The sequence below is a fragment of the Onychomys torridus genome, chromosome X, assembly GCF_903995425.1.
Source record: "Onychomys torridus chromosome X, mOncTor1.1, whole genome shotgun sequence".
In the NCBI taxonomy this organism is placed as follows: Eukaryota; Metazoa; Chordata; class Mammalia; order Rodentia; family Cricetidae; genus Onychomys; species Onychomys torridus.
In genome coordinates this window covers 64344078-64361989 of record NC_050466.1, presented here as the reverse complement: position 1 = coordinate 64361989, position 17912 = coordinate 64344078, and the positions used below count along the sequence as shown (strand labels likewise).

General features: G+C 37.6%; 1 protein-coding gene across 8 annotated transcripts in view; it reads left to right on the top strand.

Annotated features, from left to right (window-relative positions):
- The window catches only part of Rps6ka3 (ribosomal protein S6 kinase A3), a 107767-nt gene that overhangs the window by 81577 nt on the left and 8278 nt on the right, over nt 1–17912 (top strand). For all 8 annotated transcript variants that reach the window (XM_036174515.1, XM_036174521.1, XM_036174519.1 and 5 more), the window contains 10 exons: nt 562–650; nt 832–896; nt 1277–1379; nt 2139–2263; nt 4636–4761; nt 8259–8348; nt 9692–9850; nt 12262–12423; nt 15214–15290; nt 16591–16708. In XM_036174515.1, coding sequence (XP_036030408.1) covers nt 562–650; nt 832–896; nt 1277–1379; nt 2139–2263; nt 4636–4761; nt 8259–8348; nt 9692–9850; nt 12262–12423; nt 15214–15290; nt 16591–16708 — 1114 coding nt within the window. The remainder of the gene's footprint in view (nt 1–561; nt 651–831; nt 897–1276; nt 1380–2138; nt 2264–4635; nt 4762–8258; nt 8349–9691; nt 9851–12261; nt 12424–15213; nt 15291–16590; nt 16709–17912) is intronic.

Here is a 17912-nt window from a genome sequence, read left to right as displayed (position 1 = left end):
GGCTACAGAGTGAGATCCAGGAAAGGCGCGAATCTACACAGAGAAACTCTGTCTTGAAAAAAAAAAAAAAAGATGCACTAACAGGCAAAAGAGTAGTAGCCATAACCGAGGCTCAGAAGGCCTTATTCTCATAGTACTGATTTTATAATACTTACTCAAAAACCTGTACATGTATGTTTGTAGCAGCTTTATTCATAATTATCCAAACTGAACACAATTCAGGTATCATTCAGAATGCAATGAATAAATGAACTAGTACATCCATATAGGAGATTACTCATGTCATGTACATGAAAACATTGCATAAAACTATACAAACACATAAGTGCAAATAGAGCTGGAGCCATCTGAATGATATCAGTAGATTATTTCAGTCAATACCCCAGTTTTCTATTGCATTATAGTTCTATAAGATACTGCCATTGTAAGAATTACAGAATGATCGCTATTATTTTTCATAACTTAGTATGAATCTAAACATATTTCAAAATAAAAAGTTTAATGTTTGAAGATGAAAAATGCCTCCAAAAGTTAAATGTTGTTACATGGATTTATATCTAGAGCCAAGCTTGGGATGCCACAGTTTCTGAGTCCTGAAGCCCAGAGTCTTTTACGAATGCTTTTCAAACGGAATCCTGCAAACAGATTAGGTAAAGACTTGAATTAATTAGTTTCCTTCATGAGTTTGTATTTTTTCCCCAGTGGAAGGTGAATGTTTATTTTTTGTAGTGGGGTTATTACATATTCATACAAATATTCAAAGCAAAATCTGTGAACGACTGTACATGTTTGTCCTCAAAATAAAACTGTTAACCAATCAATTTCCAATAGGTGCTGGACCAGATGGAGTTGAAGAAATTAAAAGACATTCATTTTTCTCAACAATAGACTGGAATGTAAGTACAGACTAAAGACACACTTGAGGGAATTAAGGGAGCATTTCCAAGACTCTGGGTACTCAACAACTTTAGAAAAAAGAGCAGTTGGGGATTTAGCTCAGTGGTAGAGCACTTGCCTAGCAAGCGCAAGGCCCGGGGTTCGATCCTCAGCTCCAAAAAAAAAGGAGAAAAGTTTGAACTGTTTTTAAAAATTAATCTGTGGGTGGTGTTGGTGCACACCTTTAATCTCAGAGGAGACAGAGGAAGATGGATCTCTGTGAGTTTGAGACACACCTGGTCTATAGGGTAAGATGTGTAGGACAGCCAGGACTACACAGTGAAACTGTGTCTGGAAAAAAAAATTAACCTAACACATGTGTCTTTCTTGTTTCCAACAGAAACTTTATAGAAGAGAAATTCACCCACCTTTTAAGCCTGCAACTGGCAGGCCTGAAGATACATTTTATTTTGATCCTGAGTTTACTGCAAAAACTCCCAAAGGTAATGAGAAAACATGAAAACTCATAAGACTATGGCTATCTCTTTCTGGTTCAATCAGAAAATCTTTTCCTTGAATCTCCTAAATTTGCTGTATATGACCCTTGCATCCCCCCCCAATAAAAATGAGGAGTGATATTGTTAGTAGATCATCATGTAGGACCATGATGTCTAGTATGATAATCACATGTGGCTGATGAATTTAATTACAGTTTAGACACATTATAAATACTCAGCAACTATATGTGGTTGCTTACCATATTGGACAGCACAGATCAAGAAAATTTCCCTTGTTCTTAGAAAATGAATAGGATGACACTAATTTCAAATACCATTAACCCAATAATTCATTGATTTATTATGTTCTTCAGACATTAACTATTTTCTAGGCTCTAAGAGTAGATTAGTGCCAGGCCGTGGCGGTGTACCCCTTTAATCCCAGCACTTGGGAGGTAGAGCCAGGTGGATCTCTGTGAGTTCGAGGCCAGCCTGGTCTACAGAACGAGATCTAGGACAGGCACCAAAACTACAAACCCTGTCTCAAACAGACAAAAAAACAAACAAGAGTAGATCAGAACAGTTCTAATACACTGCCTCACTGAGGTATCCTGGACAGTAAAATGTATGTAGGTGTGTGTATATAAATGTACACATACCAGGTAACTGAGAACTCCAGAATAAGAGAGAAAATTCAAAATGTCAACTGGTTTTCCCTTAAATACTTTCCAAAGACTCATTTTAGTAATTCCTCTTTCTTTTTAGATTCACCTGGCATTCCACCTAGTGCTAATGCACACCAGCTTTTTCGGGGGTTTAGTTTTGTTGCTATTACCTCAGATGATGAAAGCCAAGCTATGCAGACAGTTGGTGTGCATTCAATTGTTCAGGTAAGTAGTATCTCAATAATTTAGAATTTGAAATGTTGATATCTTTTAATATGTGAATAGTAAGGTTAAATTTTATGTGCTGGGTTGGGGATTTAGCTCAGTACCACCCCACCCCCCCAAAAAAAATTTATGTGCTGACTTTAAGTGAACATATAAAATATGTTAACATTTTAGATCATTTACACCAGAGAAATTTCTTTCATATATCATTGCAATGATTGCATGAACCAAAATCCTATATGTGACTTGAAAGTGTAATTCTGAGAGAACTGAGGTAAACATCACTCACTATTTTGTTGCCCCCCCCCTTCTATATCCAAAATATTTATTAGGCCTTTATTTTAGCCCTTGCTTCTATCAGGATTAGCAATAATAGATTCAGGTCTGCAAGTTCATAACTTTTTTATAAAAAGTAAGAAAACAAGTATCTGAAGCTTTGTTAACTAGTCTCATGGTTACTCAACACTGCTATTGTTGCAAAAAAGTAGCTGTGGTACCACTTGTACAACAACATTCAGGAGGCTGCAGCAGAAGGATCAATTTCAGTGTTAGTGAGGGCCTCAGAGTTAAATCAAGACAAACCTTGGCTGCTTAGCAAGATCAAGTAAAAAAATAATAAAAATAGCAAAAATACAGACATAGATAATTCATATACAAAGTACATTTTTGGGTTCCAGTAAAACTTTTATTATAAAAAACAAGCAGTAAATAAACTGGAGGCATGACTGAAGCAGAAGCTTGCTGACTTGCTGACTCTGCTTTTTTATACAACCAGGACCACCTACTCAGGAGTGGCATTGCTCACAATGGGCTGGACCCTCCCATGTCAACCATTAATCAGGAAAATGTCCCACAAACCAATCTAATGGAGGTATTTTCTCAGTTGAGGTTTCCTCTACTCTGATAACTCTAGTTTGTGTCAAGTTAACAAAAAAATTCTCTAGCACTGTACCTTTACCCCTTTATATGATCTGATTATCAGATTTGGGAGAAAAAGTAGGTAAAGGACTTTAGAAGCTGGTTTCTACATACATGTATGTGGGAACAGCAGTGTTAGCAACAGAAAACTAAACTGGTAAGTATTGTTAAAGGAGTAGAAACTATGAGATTCCTTTTTTGTCATAGTATTGTGGGAAGATAAATTAATTTACCCTGTGTGATCATTGTGTACATATATTGAGATATAATATACATCATAAACATGTGTGATTACTGTGTTGAAAACTAAAAATAATTTAAAATATTTAACCTTTTAAATCATAGGTTTCAATTAGCCTTTTGAAAAATTAAATTAATAGCTTTCTTTAGCCAAACATATGTAAGTTATAACTTGAAGGTGAAGAAAGGGGGTCATAGCTACTGAGAGATAAAAATGACAGAAACAATTCAGATTTCTGATTCTGAATCCTCCTAAATCTTTGCTTATGTTCCAGAGGTCTCAAACTTCTGTTCATTTTTAAAGGTACTTACTTCTAAAAGCCTGTAGGTGTTTGGGGGAATGAAAGAGCCTCAGGACTAGGGATATTAAATCAACTTTCCGTTCTTCCAGAGGACTTGAGTTTAAGTGTCATCGTCCACATTAGGCAATTCTCAATGATCTATCTGTAACTGCAGCTCCAAGGGACCCAACACACTCTTCTGGCTTCTGTGGGCAACCCACACGTGTAACATACAGATAACATATGTATAAATTACATATATATAATATATGTATTTATATTAAAAGTACAAGCTCAAGCCAAACAAAATCCTAGCATGTCGAAAAGGAAGTAGACACAAAGTGCCACCCCTAGGCAAGAACCTATTTGAAATTCATACCTGCTGAAAAAGGAAAGTTTGGGTTTTTTTCCAATGGAGTAACACTGAGTATATCAACTACACTCTAGGACAGACATTATGCTTAGGAGTAGTTGGCCAACACAAATCGGATTCCATGGAGGGGTGTGTGTGTGTGTGTGTGTGTGTGTGTGTGTGTGTGTGTGTGTGTTCATTCCTGATTATTTGTCTTGTTTTCTTTGGTTTTGGTTTATTTTTTTAAGAGAGAGAAAGAACATGAAGTTGGGTGGTGTGTCTGGTAGGAGTTTGTGGGGAGAAAAGAATATGATCAAAATATATATTGTATGATAGTCTCAAAAAATAAAAACAGAAGAGGATATATCAAAGATAAGGGTATAGGTGGACTACCAATTATATTCTGTTTTTATGTTCTATATATTTCTCTTGTTAAATATAAGCACATTCAAAGGGCCTATTTCACATGCTATGAATAATATTTTTACTCATTTTAATATTGATATTTGTATTAGTAAATAACATCAACAATATATGCTCAGTGAAATATTCCTTACATCAATTTATGATTTTGTTTGTAGCAATTACACAGGAACAGTATTCAATTTACTGATGGATATGAAGTAAAAGAGGATATTGGCGTTGGCTCATACTCCGTTTGTAAGAGATGTATACATAAAGCCACAAACATGGAGTTTGCGGTGAAGGTAAATATTTTTAGATTTAAAATGCAACTCTTAGCAGTTCTTAGTCATATATGTCAGTATGAGTTAAAAATTACACTCTTCAACCCAGGTGCATTTGTAGTAGCACTTCTACAATTCACTCAGGAGGCTGAGGCAGGAGAATCATGAGTTAGTTAACCTAGCCAGTATGGCAAGACTCTCCCTAAATAAACTACATTGGTGCTGAAGAGATGGCTCAGTGGTTAAGAGCATTGACTACTCTTCCAGAGGACCCGGGTTCAATTCCTAGCACCCACATGGCAGCTCACAACTGTCTATAATTCCAGTTCCAGGGGATCAGACACGCATTGCAAAACACCAGTGCACATAAAATAAAAAATAAATAGAAATTAAAAATAAATAAAAAAAATAAAGTACATTCTTCTCCCTAGCAAAAGTGCCTTTTGTTATAAAATACATTGAAGGTAAATTTAACTATCTGAGTTAGTGATCTTCAAAGATCTTAAGCTGGAATCATGGATTCCGATTCTGCTGAAATGAACAGTAAGATGGCTGTATAGCCAGTTAAGCCAGAAAAGTGCCAGTTTATACATCATGATTTTTAACAGGATTCCCTGTACTCCGAATAGTCCCTACTTTATGATCAGACTATCAGGGAATTCCTCAAAACTGAGTTCAAATTTTGCATTATATCTGCTGAAAATGTTCATACCTTTCTTTATATCTAAAACAAATCTTTGAACCATTAAAAGAATTAAAGAGCCATGATCATTTCTTATCATTAGTAACTTTAATTTAATATATATATCTTAAGACAGAATTATCTAAGCCAAAACGTAAGTATATAGTTTTGTGATAAAGTTTGAATATTAAACCTCTAGTTATCAATGAACAAACATTATATTCAAATTCTCTGCCTTTTCACTATAGTTTAAGTAATCTATTCTTTCCCACTTCAAGTAATTCAAGTAATGCCTAAAGCTTCCAACTGACCTTGAATCTTCATAGTAGTCGTTTATAAGTATAAATAGTTCATGTTTAGTTAGGAAAAGAGTAAGTAGCAAATATAATTGCTTTAAAGAAACATGAGTGGCCAGGCGGTGGTGGCGCACGCCTTTAATCCCAGCACTCAGGAGGCAGAGCCAGGCAGATCTCTGTGAGTTGGAGGCCAGCCTGGGCTACAGAGTAAGTTCCAGGACAGGCTCCAAAGCTACACAGAGAAACCCTGTCTCAAAAAACCAAAAAGAGAGAGAGTGACAGACAGACAGACAGACAGACAGACATGAGTGTCCTTGAGGTTTTCTATCAGATACAATGATGAACCAAAAAATGGATTTCACACGCAGTTCTGCTATATACTGTTCTTATATTGAAATCTAAAAGGAATAGAAGTTTTAGATTACTAACTTGCAAGGAGAAAAAGGGAATGGTATACTTGATAGGCAGTTTAGGAATGTGTCTTTCATGCATAACCACATCAAACATGTCCTAAGATCCCATTTTATAAAGATTGCTGCCATTGTGAGGCCAGCCTGAGATAGCTACATGGTAACTTTGAGACTGATATTGTCTACAAAATGAGAATCTGCCTTAAAAAATTTTAAAAACTAAAACTGATAAAAATAAAATTGCGGCCGGGCAGTGGTGGTGCACGCCTTTAACCCCAGCACTCGGGAGGCAGAGCCAGGCAGATCTCTGTGAGTTTGAGGACAGCCTGGTCTACAGAGTGAGTTCCAGGAAAAGTGCAAAGCTACACAGAGAAACCCTGTCTCAAAAAATAAAAAAATTAAATAAAAATTTAAAAAATAAAAAATAAAATTGGCCGGGCGGTGGTGGCACATGGTTTTAATCCTGGCACTCGGGAGGCAGATGCAGGCAGATCTCTTTGAGTTCAAGGACAGCCTGGTCTCCAAAGCGAGTTCCAGGAAAGGTGCAAAGCTACACAGAGAAACCCTTTCTCTAAAAATAAAAAAAATTAAAACAAAAGGATTGGGGCCTGGAGAGATGACTCAGCGGTTAAGAGCACTGACTGCTCTTCCAGAGGTCCTGAGTTCAATTCCCAGCAACCACATGGTGGCTCACAACCATCTGTAATGAGATCTGATGCCCTCTTCTGGCCTGTAGTCATACATGCTCTATACATAATAAATAAATAAATAAATCTTTTAAAAAATAAAATAAAATTGAACATGAAGACCACAAAATTTGTTGCAGACTACTCTTTGAAATGACTCAAAAGCCAGAATTGAGCCAAGTGTGATAACACATGCCTGTCATTGCAGCACTTGGGAATGGAGGCAGGAGAAATCAGGGGGATTTCATCCTCAGCTAAATAGTGAGTTTGAGGCCAGTCTGGAGTCTGTGAGATCCTTTCTCATAAAACAAAACTCAAATTGTCTTTACAAAATATAGTACTTAGAGCTGGAGGGATGTCTTAGGGGTTAAGTTACTCTGTTATTGCTGGTTTGTTTCCCAGCACCCACATGGTAACTTACAGTAGTATGTAACTCCAGTTCCAGGGGATCCAACACCCACTTCTGATCTCTGAGGACTCCTACACACATGTGATACACACACATAAAATAAAATAATTTTAAAAAGAAAGCATTTACTGCTCTTCCAGCAGACCTAGGTTTGAATCTTCCAGCAGACCCAGGTTTGAATCCTAGAACCCATGTGGAAGTACACAATCATCTGTAACTCCAATTCTGGAGATTCCAACACCATATGTGTATATAGTACTTGAGCATACTAAAACATTCAGAAAAAAATGTAAGCAACTAACATAAAAGAGTTAAAAGTCTATGTTAATATTTTAAAGAGCGTTATTATAGTCAGATGTAGTCAAGTAACATTCTAGGGGTGGTTTTATATAGACTTTTCTGCTTAGTTTCAAAAATAAGGTTGTTTATTTAATTTTTGTAAGTAGCTTACAGCTAATGTGATAGTCTATTAAAATAATTAAAAGAAGTAAATCAGCTGGGTGGTGGTAGCACATGCCTTTAATCCCAGCACTCTGTAGGCAGAGGCAGGTGGATCTCTTGAGTTCAAGGCCAGCCTGGTCTAGAGAGGTAGTTCCAGGACAGCCAAGGCTACACAGAGAACCCCTGTCTTGAAAAAAAAAAGGAAATTCCATTCAATAAGCAGGTGCTAATGGTGGTATTGCAGACGCATCTATCTTTTAGTTATCTGTATTGATAGGGGATTAGAAGTTGAATTCTCAAATTTTTGAGAAATTCGAGGGTGAAAAAAATGATGTGGTAACTTTTCTTGAGGCTTTTGAGTTTTTAGTGAGTCCCAACTTTACTACCAAGTTTCCTTGGCATGACCTAGTAGGAATGTATGGCATGATTAGCCTTATCTAGCCATCTATATGGAGACTAGCTTTCTAATGAAACAATCTGGCTAAGTAGTTAACTACAACTGCCTAGTATACAGTGAGGATACCTAAGGTCTATAACTATAAACATTTAAGGTTCATGTTCATAAAATTTTATGACAAATATCTCACCTTTTAGATTATTGATAAAAGCAAGAGAGATCCAACAGAAGAGATTGAAATTCTTCTTCGTTATGGACAGCATCCAAACATCATTACTCTAAAGGATGTAAGTAGATTCTTTAGCAAAGAAAACTTGAAGCAATTGTCAAACTCATATTTGGGATATTTTTCAATATTACATGGTACACAAAGACTACTTCAGAATAGTCAGTTTAGAAAGTAACATTGAATGGATGAAAGTGGAAATTATCTTAAGCAAAGTATCCCAGACTTTAAATGACAAAAACTGCATAGTTCTTCTTATATAAAAATCCTAGGTGCTGGAGAGATGGCTCAGAGGTTAAGAGCACTGACTGCTCTTCCAGAGGTCCTGAGTTCAATTCCGAGCAACCACATGGTGGCTCACAATCATCTGTAATGAGATATGGTGCCCTCTTCTGGTCTGCAGGCAGAACACTATATACATAATAAATAAATAAATCTTTTATAAAAAATCCTAGATTTTGTATGTGTGTGTACACAAGTAGGGGGTATAGGTTATGAAACAAGAAAGGTGACCATGAAAGGTGATAAAGATATCTTTCAGGACAGGGACAGAGTATTGGAAGGGAATATATTGGAGGAAGAGGATTGATTTTTAAGAAGTTAATAATAAAACTTTTAAAATCTATAATTCATTTTCTGCTTTTGCTTTAAAAATTATTTTAACATTATTGCTTATATTATATGAATTTGAACATATTAATATTCAAGATTGCTTAGTCTTTCTGAAGACTCCCTAAACTGTGCTCTCACCTGCCTTCCTCTGTAGCAGTTTTCATACTTTTTTATACACCCTATGTTCTGGCCATGCTTTATTTGGGATGTAGACTTTTTAAAGCACATGTGCCTCATTTTCTCCACGTACTTTTGAATGTGTGGATCCTTAAGTGGGAATATCATTTCCCTTCTTTACCTGGTTGACTACCACAACTATAGGCTGCTTCCTCCAAGGAAGCCTTTTCTGACCATTGCCACTCCAGGACAAGTGAGTTACTCTTTACCTGAGATGTCATGATACCTCTGTCTCCTGTGGCTTTTATTATAACTGAATATTGATGAAAATATCCACTTCCCAAGTAAGTAGTCAGCTTTCTCTTGCTGTTGGTGCTCACATAGACTCAAAGGCTATCTCTTTAGATACTGTCAAAACTCTTATTTTCTCAGAATAATTTGTCTTAGATAAAGAGTGTTGACTAAGTCACATTAAATGTGAAGCTGTTCACTGTAAATGATTCATTTACACAATTTCCAAAAATCCTGTATTCGTTTTTCACAAGTAAATTTTTCTTGAATATGCAGTTTTATTTCTTTTAATATATTCACTTACCTTTAGTATGTTTGAGTAGTAATTTAGAGACATACATAAAGCTTCAAATAATTTTTATGTTATTATTTTAAATTTTACAGGTATATGATGATGGAAAATATGTCTATGTAGTAACAGAACTTATGAAAGGAGGCGAATTGCTGGATAAAATTCTTAGACAGAAGTTTTTCTCAGAGCGAGAGGCCAGTGCTGTCCTGTTTACTATAACCAAAACTGTTGAGTATCTTCATGCACAAGGGGTAAGTCTTTTGAACATAATTTATACATACACATACTTGTATACACATCCTTTTTTCTTAATACTCAAGCTAAAATTAAAAACATAAAAGTAGCAGAAAACTGTAATGAGCTTCATTATTCTATCACTTTTCCTTTACACAAACCTTTTTAATTAAGCCTGAAGTACTTTGAAATCTTAGCATGCTTATATTCAGTTGTTAGGCTTTCTAAGAAAAAGTTGATGAGATCTTTGGACCTGTAAAACATAGCACTCTGTATCCTTGAAAACCAGGCCCACTTAAAATTATAAGCAGAAAAAGAGAATGATAGTTTCTATCCATATACATGAGTAAAGTCAATTTGTCACCTAGTGAATGATCTCATTGTTTTCTCCTGCATACAAATTTTACTAAATGATTTTTTTAAAGGAAAGAAAAAAACTAACATTTTTAAAAGAATGAAGTCTATAGAAGAAAGGGGAAAGGAAAAAATAAAGAGAAGGAAGATAAAAGAGGAAAAAATATCACAGGGAGAAAGTTTTCTTATTTTTTAACACTTTTAATTAATAAAAATACATTTAAGGGGGTTGGAGATTTAGCTCAGTGGTAGAGCACTTGCCCAGCAAGCGCAAGGTCCTGGGTTTGATCCTCAGCTTAAAAAAAAATACATTTAAGGTATAGGTCAAAGATTTTTTTAAGTATTTGTACATGTGTTCTTGGTGTATGTGCGCACATGCATGTGGATCGTGGAGGACAACATTGCTGTCATCCTCAGGAACACCATCTATCTCTTTTGAATCAGGGTATCTCTCACTGGCCTGAAGTTTACCAATTAGGCTCAACTGACAGCTGATATACTCCATCCTGTCTTCCTTCCTAGCCCTGGGATTGCAAACACTTACTACCATGCCTGACACATTTATGTAGTTTCTGGGGATTGAGCTCGGGTCCTTGAGCTTTCAAGGCAAGCACTTTACCAGCTAAGCCAATCTCTAGCTCCTGTGTGTGTGTGTGTGTGTGTGTGTGTGTGTGTGTGTGTGTGTGTGTGTGAGAGAGAGAGAGAGAGAGAGAGAGAGAGAGAGAGAGAGAGAGAGAGAGAGAGAGAGAAATGACTTAAGGAATTCATTTCAGTGCAGTTGTCTCATCTTGGTTGTTTGTTCATTTGGTGGTTTTGTTTGTTTGTTTTACCCTTAAAAGCTAACAAGTGGAATGTGTTAGATCTACAGCTCTCTGGTTGTGGGGTAGTCAAGGTTTGCCTAGTACTGTACCTTGAAATTGGTAGAAGAAGCAAGTTAGGGGGCTGGAGAGATGGCTCAGAGGTTAAGAGCACCAACTGCTCTTCCAGAGGTCCTGAGTTCAATTCCCAGCAACCACATGGTGGCTCACAACCATCTGTAATGAGATCTGGCGCCCTCTTCTGTATACATAATAAATAAATAAATAAATCTTTAAAAAAAAAAAGAAATTGGTAGAAGACAATATTTACTGAACAACTGATAGCTTTACGGTTATCTAAGTCTTCTGTATTCTTTTCCCTGTGTCTTACCAGTTAATTAGGAACATACAATTAATGTCCTGGATGTTAGGAACTAAAACTAAGGTGATTAGAATATAGACTTGGATTTGATGATTGAAAAAGGAATCAAGGGTTGGGAATTTAACTCAGTGGTAGAACATTTGCCTAGCAAGCACAAGGCCCTGGGTTTGATCCTCAGCTCAAAAAAAGGAAAGAAAAAGGAATCAAATATAAACTTTTTAAAAAGAGAATGATTTTTTTATGTGACATTTTGTTTTGTACATCAAGTAAATGAATTTTTGGGAATTTGGATTTGAGTTTTTTAAATTAGTTGGTTTCTACTCTTAAATAGCATGCCTGTGTATGTATTTATTGTTTTCCTATCTTGATATATACCATTCCCTCACTTTAGAATAGCTTTATCTCTCAGTTTTCATGGCTTGTTTTAAGTGTCTACTTTAGGTCTTAGGTCACAATTTATTTCCTCTCAAAATGGTCCATACTTTAAAATACCTATTTGAACCTGTCCGTTGTATTCCTTTCCACTATGTTGCAAGTGCCTAGCATGAAACAGCCAAGACCTTATCTGCAGCTCTTTATTTAATACACTGGCACATGGTAGAGACTGGATAACTGTTATGAAGTAAATGAATTACCTGGAGATAGATATAGTTGCTATTTGCATTTCTCCTTTACCCAGTTACACAGTTGGACAAGAGGGAAAAGCTAACTAACATTGTTTCTTCCTCCTCCTTATTCCCAGGTCAGTCAGTGTTAGACCACTACTACACTTACATTAGCAGCATTATGCACTTATAAGCTTGTTAGGTGCATTGTTTGGCAGTATGAGAATAAAGAAATTTCAGTGGGGAAATGTATTGTGTTAACATAAATCTCTAATTTTTATTTTAACTAGGTGGTTCACAGAGACTTGAAGCCTAGCAACATTCTTTATGTGGATGAATCTGGTAATCCAGAATCTATTCGAATTTGTGATTTTGGCTTTGCAAAACAGCTGAGAGCGGAAAATGGTCTTCTCATGACTCCTTGTTATACTGCAAATTTTGTTGCACCAGAGGTAATTGTGAGAGAGTGTGCTTGCTGTATTTGGGTATATTTAAGAACTCATTTATATCTTTAATATAGATAGTTAATTATTGTTTAATTAATTGAAGAATCACTAAACTGATCATTGAAATAAAATGCCAGCCCTTTATTTCCCTGTTTAATGCTTCCATGACATCAGGTTGCCTACAGGAGAAAAATCTAAATTCTTCTGTTTCTCTAGTATCCTCTTCTTGAAGTTGTAGCTACTTTTTACTCCTTTGCCTATCATTAGCACTGTTCTGTCCTCTTGTTTTCTTCTGAGACAGGGTCTCCATTCTGTACCCAGCCTGGCCTTGAACTTGCAGTGATCCACCTCAGCCTCCCAAGTTCTGAGATTGCAGATGTGAGCCACCACACACAGCTTTGTCCTTTGCTTCTATTTTTGACTGTCCTCTGCCTCTTCTCTTTGCCTACAGCCATCTTACTTGAAGATCCAATACAAACTAGCCAACTCTGTCCCTATATCAAGAATTATTGGAGCTCAAATTATACCTCAGTGATAGAGTGCTTTCCTAACCTACAGGAAGCCCTGGATTTGATCCCCAGCTCCACAAAAATGAATAAACCATGCATTTATCTCAATATCAGAATCTTTATAAACATGGTTTTGTTCTAATACTTGTTGAATTGTTAATTATATGTTGATTTCCCCTGCTAGATTCTCTCTTTTTTTTTCTTTTTGTTTGTTTGGTTTTTTTTCTTTTGGTTTTTCGAGACAGGGTTTCTCTGTAGCTTTGGAGCCTGTCCTGGACTAGCTCTGTAGACCAGGCTGGCCTCGAACTCACAGAGATCCACCTGCCTCTGCCTCTGCCTCCTGAGTGCTGGGATTACAGGCGTGTGCCACTACTGCCTGGCTATAACTTTTTTTTTTTTTTTGAGACAGGGTTTCTCTGTGTAACCTTTCCTGGATCTAGCTCTGTAGACCAGGCTGGCCTCGAACTCACAAAGATCCACCTGCCTCTGCCTCCATAGTGCTGGGATTAAAGGCATGTGCCACCACCACCTGGCTTAGATTCTATTTGTTAAAGAAATCGATCTTTTTCAATATTTGTCATAGTGCATGCCTTGCCTAATAATAGTCAGTGATAATGATTAAATGTTTGAGTGAATAATATATGAATTAGTAGTTTTAGCACTATATCATTTGTATGAGGTTACATATGTTCTTAAAAGTATTGTTATTTGCCAGGCATGAAAGGCATGCCTGTAATCCTAGTACTAGGGAAGCTGAATATATGATCAAAAATATATACAATCTGCCCTGACTACGTAGGAAGCTTGAGGCTAGCCTGGGCTATAGAGTGAAACTCTGTCTAAAAAAGTACTATTTATAGTCATTTCTACAGCCCCATTCAAAATAGGAATTCATTAAGATAAGAAACTTGGGCCTGGAGAGATGGCTCAGAGGTTAAGAGCCCTGGCTGCTCTTCCAGAGGTCCTGAGTTCAATTCCCAGCAACCACATGGTGGATCACAACCATCTATAATGAAATCTGGTGTCCTCTTCTGGCATGCAGGCAGAACACTGTATACATAATAAATAAATCTTAAAAAAAAAAGAAAGAAACTTGTCAGCTGTGGTAGCATAGACACCTTGAATCACAGCACCAAGGCAGAGACAGGTGGAATTCTATGAGTTCTAGGCCAGCCTGGTCTACATAGTGAGTTCCAGGACAGCCAGAACTACATAGTGAGATTATGTCTCAAGAAAACAATATATAAAAGAAATTACCTTTGATATGTTCTGTATTCCTCTCTGTACCCACAGCGGTATATAATAAATATTCAAATACCAGTGTTTAATTCATAAATGTTTATATGAATTTAACATCATAATACACATAAATGTATATAAGCAGAATGTTCCAATTTGATTACTACATGGTCTTACTTGGTTTTTATTGTTTCCTTTTTGGTTTTTCAAGACAGGGTTTCTCTGTGTAGCTCTGACTGTCCTGGAATTCACTTGGTAGCCCAGGCTGGCCTCAAACCCACAGAGATCTGCCTGGGTCTGCCTCCTGAGTGCTGGGATTAAAGGCGTGCGCCACCACCACCCGGCTGTTGTTTCCTTTTTTAAAAATATTGTTATTCATTTTTACATACCAACTACAGTTCCCTCTCCCACCCCTCCTCCAGGTCATTCTCCTCCTCCACCACCCCACCCCTCGCTCCCCCTGTACCCACCCCCACATCCACTCCTCAGAAAGGGTAAGGCCTCCCTCCCATGGGAGGTCAACAAAGCCTGGTACATTCAGTTGAGGCAGCAGGACCAAGCCCCTCTCCGCTGCACCAAGGCTGAGCAAGGTATCTTTCCATAGGGAATGGGCTCCAAAATTCCAGCTCATGTACCAGGGATAGATCCTGGTCCCACTGCCAGGGGCCCCTCAAACAGACCAAACTACACAACTGTCTCCCACATGCAGAGGGCCTAATTTAGTCCCATGTAGGTTCCACAGCTGTCAGTCCAGAGTCTGTGAGCACCCACGAACTTGGTGTGTTGATTTGGAAAATACAATTCCATTCAATATCTAAATATATCTAAAAAACACTAGTGTGGAGAAGCTGGAAAGATGACTCCAGTTAAGAACATTTGCTGCTCTTACAAAGGATCAGCAGCTAACAATCATTTATAACTCCAGTTCCATGGGATCAGACCCCTCTCCTGGCCTTTGTGGTGCACATACAAACAAGCTGGCATATGCACAAATATAGAAATTTTTAAATCTATTAATGTGTTAATAATTATCTTTTACTTTTTCTAGGTTTTGAAACGACAAGGTTATGATGCTGCCTGTGATATATGGAGTCTTGGTGTCCTCCTTTATACAATGCTTACTGGGTAAGTGTGTGCCATAAGCATTTATTCATCAATATTTTATCTAAATTATATAAGCTTTTAAAATCCCTATATTGTATTATCTTTCCATGTTTCTCATACTAATATATATAATAGTATAATTATATCATATTTATAGCTGTATCATTTTCTGTTCGTTTGATTTTTGAGGCAGAGTTTTTCTGTGTAGCTTTGGAGCCTGTCCTGGAACTAGCTCTGTAGAGATCTGCCTGCCTCTGCCCCCCAAGTGCTGAGATAAAAGGCGTATACGTACACACACACACACACACACACACACACACACACACACACACAGGAAGCTATATCCTTTTTTAATTAGCTTTCCATTTTGTTTTTGGTCTTGAGGGTTTTTTTTTAAACTAGGTCCCACTATGTTGTCCTGGCTGGCCTGGGACTCCTTATGTATATTAGGCTGGCCTCAGACTCACAAGAGATGTGCTTCCTTCTGCCTTTCTAGTGCTGGGATTAAAGGGGTACCACAACACGTGGCTTTAGCTGTGTTTTTAATGTCTTATGGTGTTAAATTACTTTTTCATACTTTTTTTTTTTTGAGCTGAGGATCGAACCCAGGGCCTTGTGCTTGCTAGGCAAGTGCTCTACCACTGAGCTAAATCCCCAACCTGACTTTTTCATACTTTTATTCTGATTATGTAATAAACATACTGTTTTAATATATTATCTTAGACTGTGTCATAACTTAAAATACATATAATATGTATTAAGACTGTCTTACTTAGAGTTTCTATTGCTGTGAAGAGACACCATGACCACAGCAACTCTTATAATGGAAAGCATTTGATTGGGGCTGACTTACAGTTCAGAGGTTCAGTCCATTATTGTTGTGGTGGGAAACATGGTGGCATGCAGGTAGACATGGTGCTGAAGAAGGAGTTCTACATCTTGATCCATAGGCAGCAGGAAAAGAATGAAATCACACTAGGCCTTGTTTGAGCATCTGAGACCTCAAAGCCCACCCCCAGTGACTCACCTCCTCCAATAAGGCCACATCTACTCCAACAATGCCACACCTCCCAATAGTGCCAGTCCCTATGAGCCTGTGAAGCCGTTTTCATTCAAACCACCACAAAGTGTAATTAATATAACTTATTATTTGGCTTATGGAGCTTCATTTTACTGCCTTTTATTTACTTTGATAGACTCCAATAAAGTATTACATTAACTGAACTACTCAGAATACTTTTAGAAACTATAAGTAAATGTAAACATTATTAACTATAAGAGAAATTTTATGCATTGACATTTTGACTTTATTATAATCTAGTTACACTCCATTTGCAAATGGTCCTGATGATACTCCAGAGGAAATATTGGCACGGATAGGTAGCGGAAAATTCTCACTCAGTGGTGGTTACTGGAATTCTGTTTCAGATACAGCAAAGGTATGTGTGACTTTTATTGTGGGATATTTAATCACACTGTGAAACTCCAAGACTAAGTAAATAAAATTAACCTTGGATCAGGGGGCAGAGCCAGAGAATAGACAGGAATTAGCCATAGAGAAGACAGAGGAGCCAAGAAGACAGAGAGATGCACAGGAGAAGGTAGGGAAGGACTTAGAGATCCCTGGTCTTTTTGGTTTGGGACGAATGGAGTGATGCTTCTCTTGCTGGATCTCTGGCCAAAAAGGAAGGTCAGCTAGTTGTTTTTCTGTTTCTCTGATCTAGCAGGTTTTCACTGCAACATCTGACTCTCGAGTTTTTATTGGTAAATAGAATGATACTTAGTTAAAACTTACATTTGGCAGCTGAGGCTGAGCCAGTGCCAGCAGACCTGAAATCTTCCCCCCACACACAGGGGGAGGCCCCCAGGGGAACAGCGGGAGTAGGTGGTGTGGTAGGGGGGCAGAGGGTGCACAGAGCCCAGACAATAGTTAAAATATCAGTAGATTCAGGTATGGGCCCCTAAGCCGACAGAAAGAACATCAGACTTCCAATTACATGGCTATTTCACTTTGTTTTGTTATTGGGACTAGGAATTGAGCCCAGGACATCATATATGCTAAGTACACATTCTACCATTGAAATATTATAACCATATTATAGACTTTTTGACAGGGGAATAAGTGTTTGATATGTGTGCATGTTTTTCAGTGAGCAGATGGATATGTGCAAAAGGATGTGAAGTACAAAAGAAAATTTTGGGTGGCCATGCAACTTGAGTTGAGGGGTGTTGTTTGATTGCTTGCTTGCTTGAAGATGGGTTCTCTTAGGGCATCTAGGGTTCACCAATTAGGCTACACTGAGCTACCTGCCTCTGCCTCCCCAGCTCTGAGATTATAGTGTGTGCATCAATGCTCAGCTTTATCTTTGGGTACTGGGGGATCAAACTCAGGTCCTAATGCTTGTACAGTGTTCTAGTTTATTTTCTATTGCTGTGATAAACAGTATGACCAAATCAACTTGGAGAAGAAAGAGTATTTGACTTAATACTTTCTGACCATAGCCCATCACTGAGGGAAGCCATGAAAGGAAGTTGAGTCAAAAACTGAGGCAGGGGGCTGGGTGGTGGTGGCGCACGCCTTTAATCCCACCACTTGAGAAGCAGAGCCAGGTGGATCTCTGCAAGTTCGAGGCCAGCCTGGTC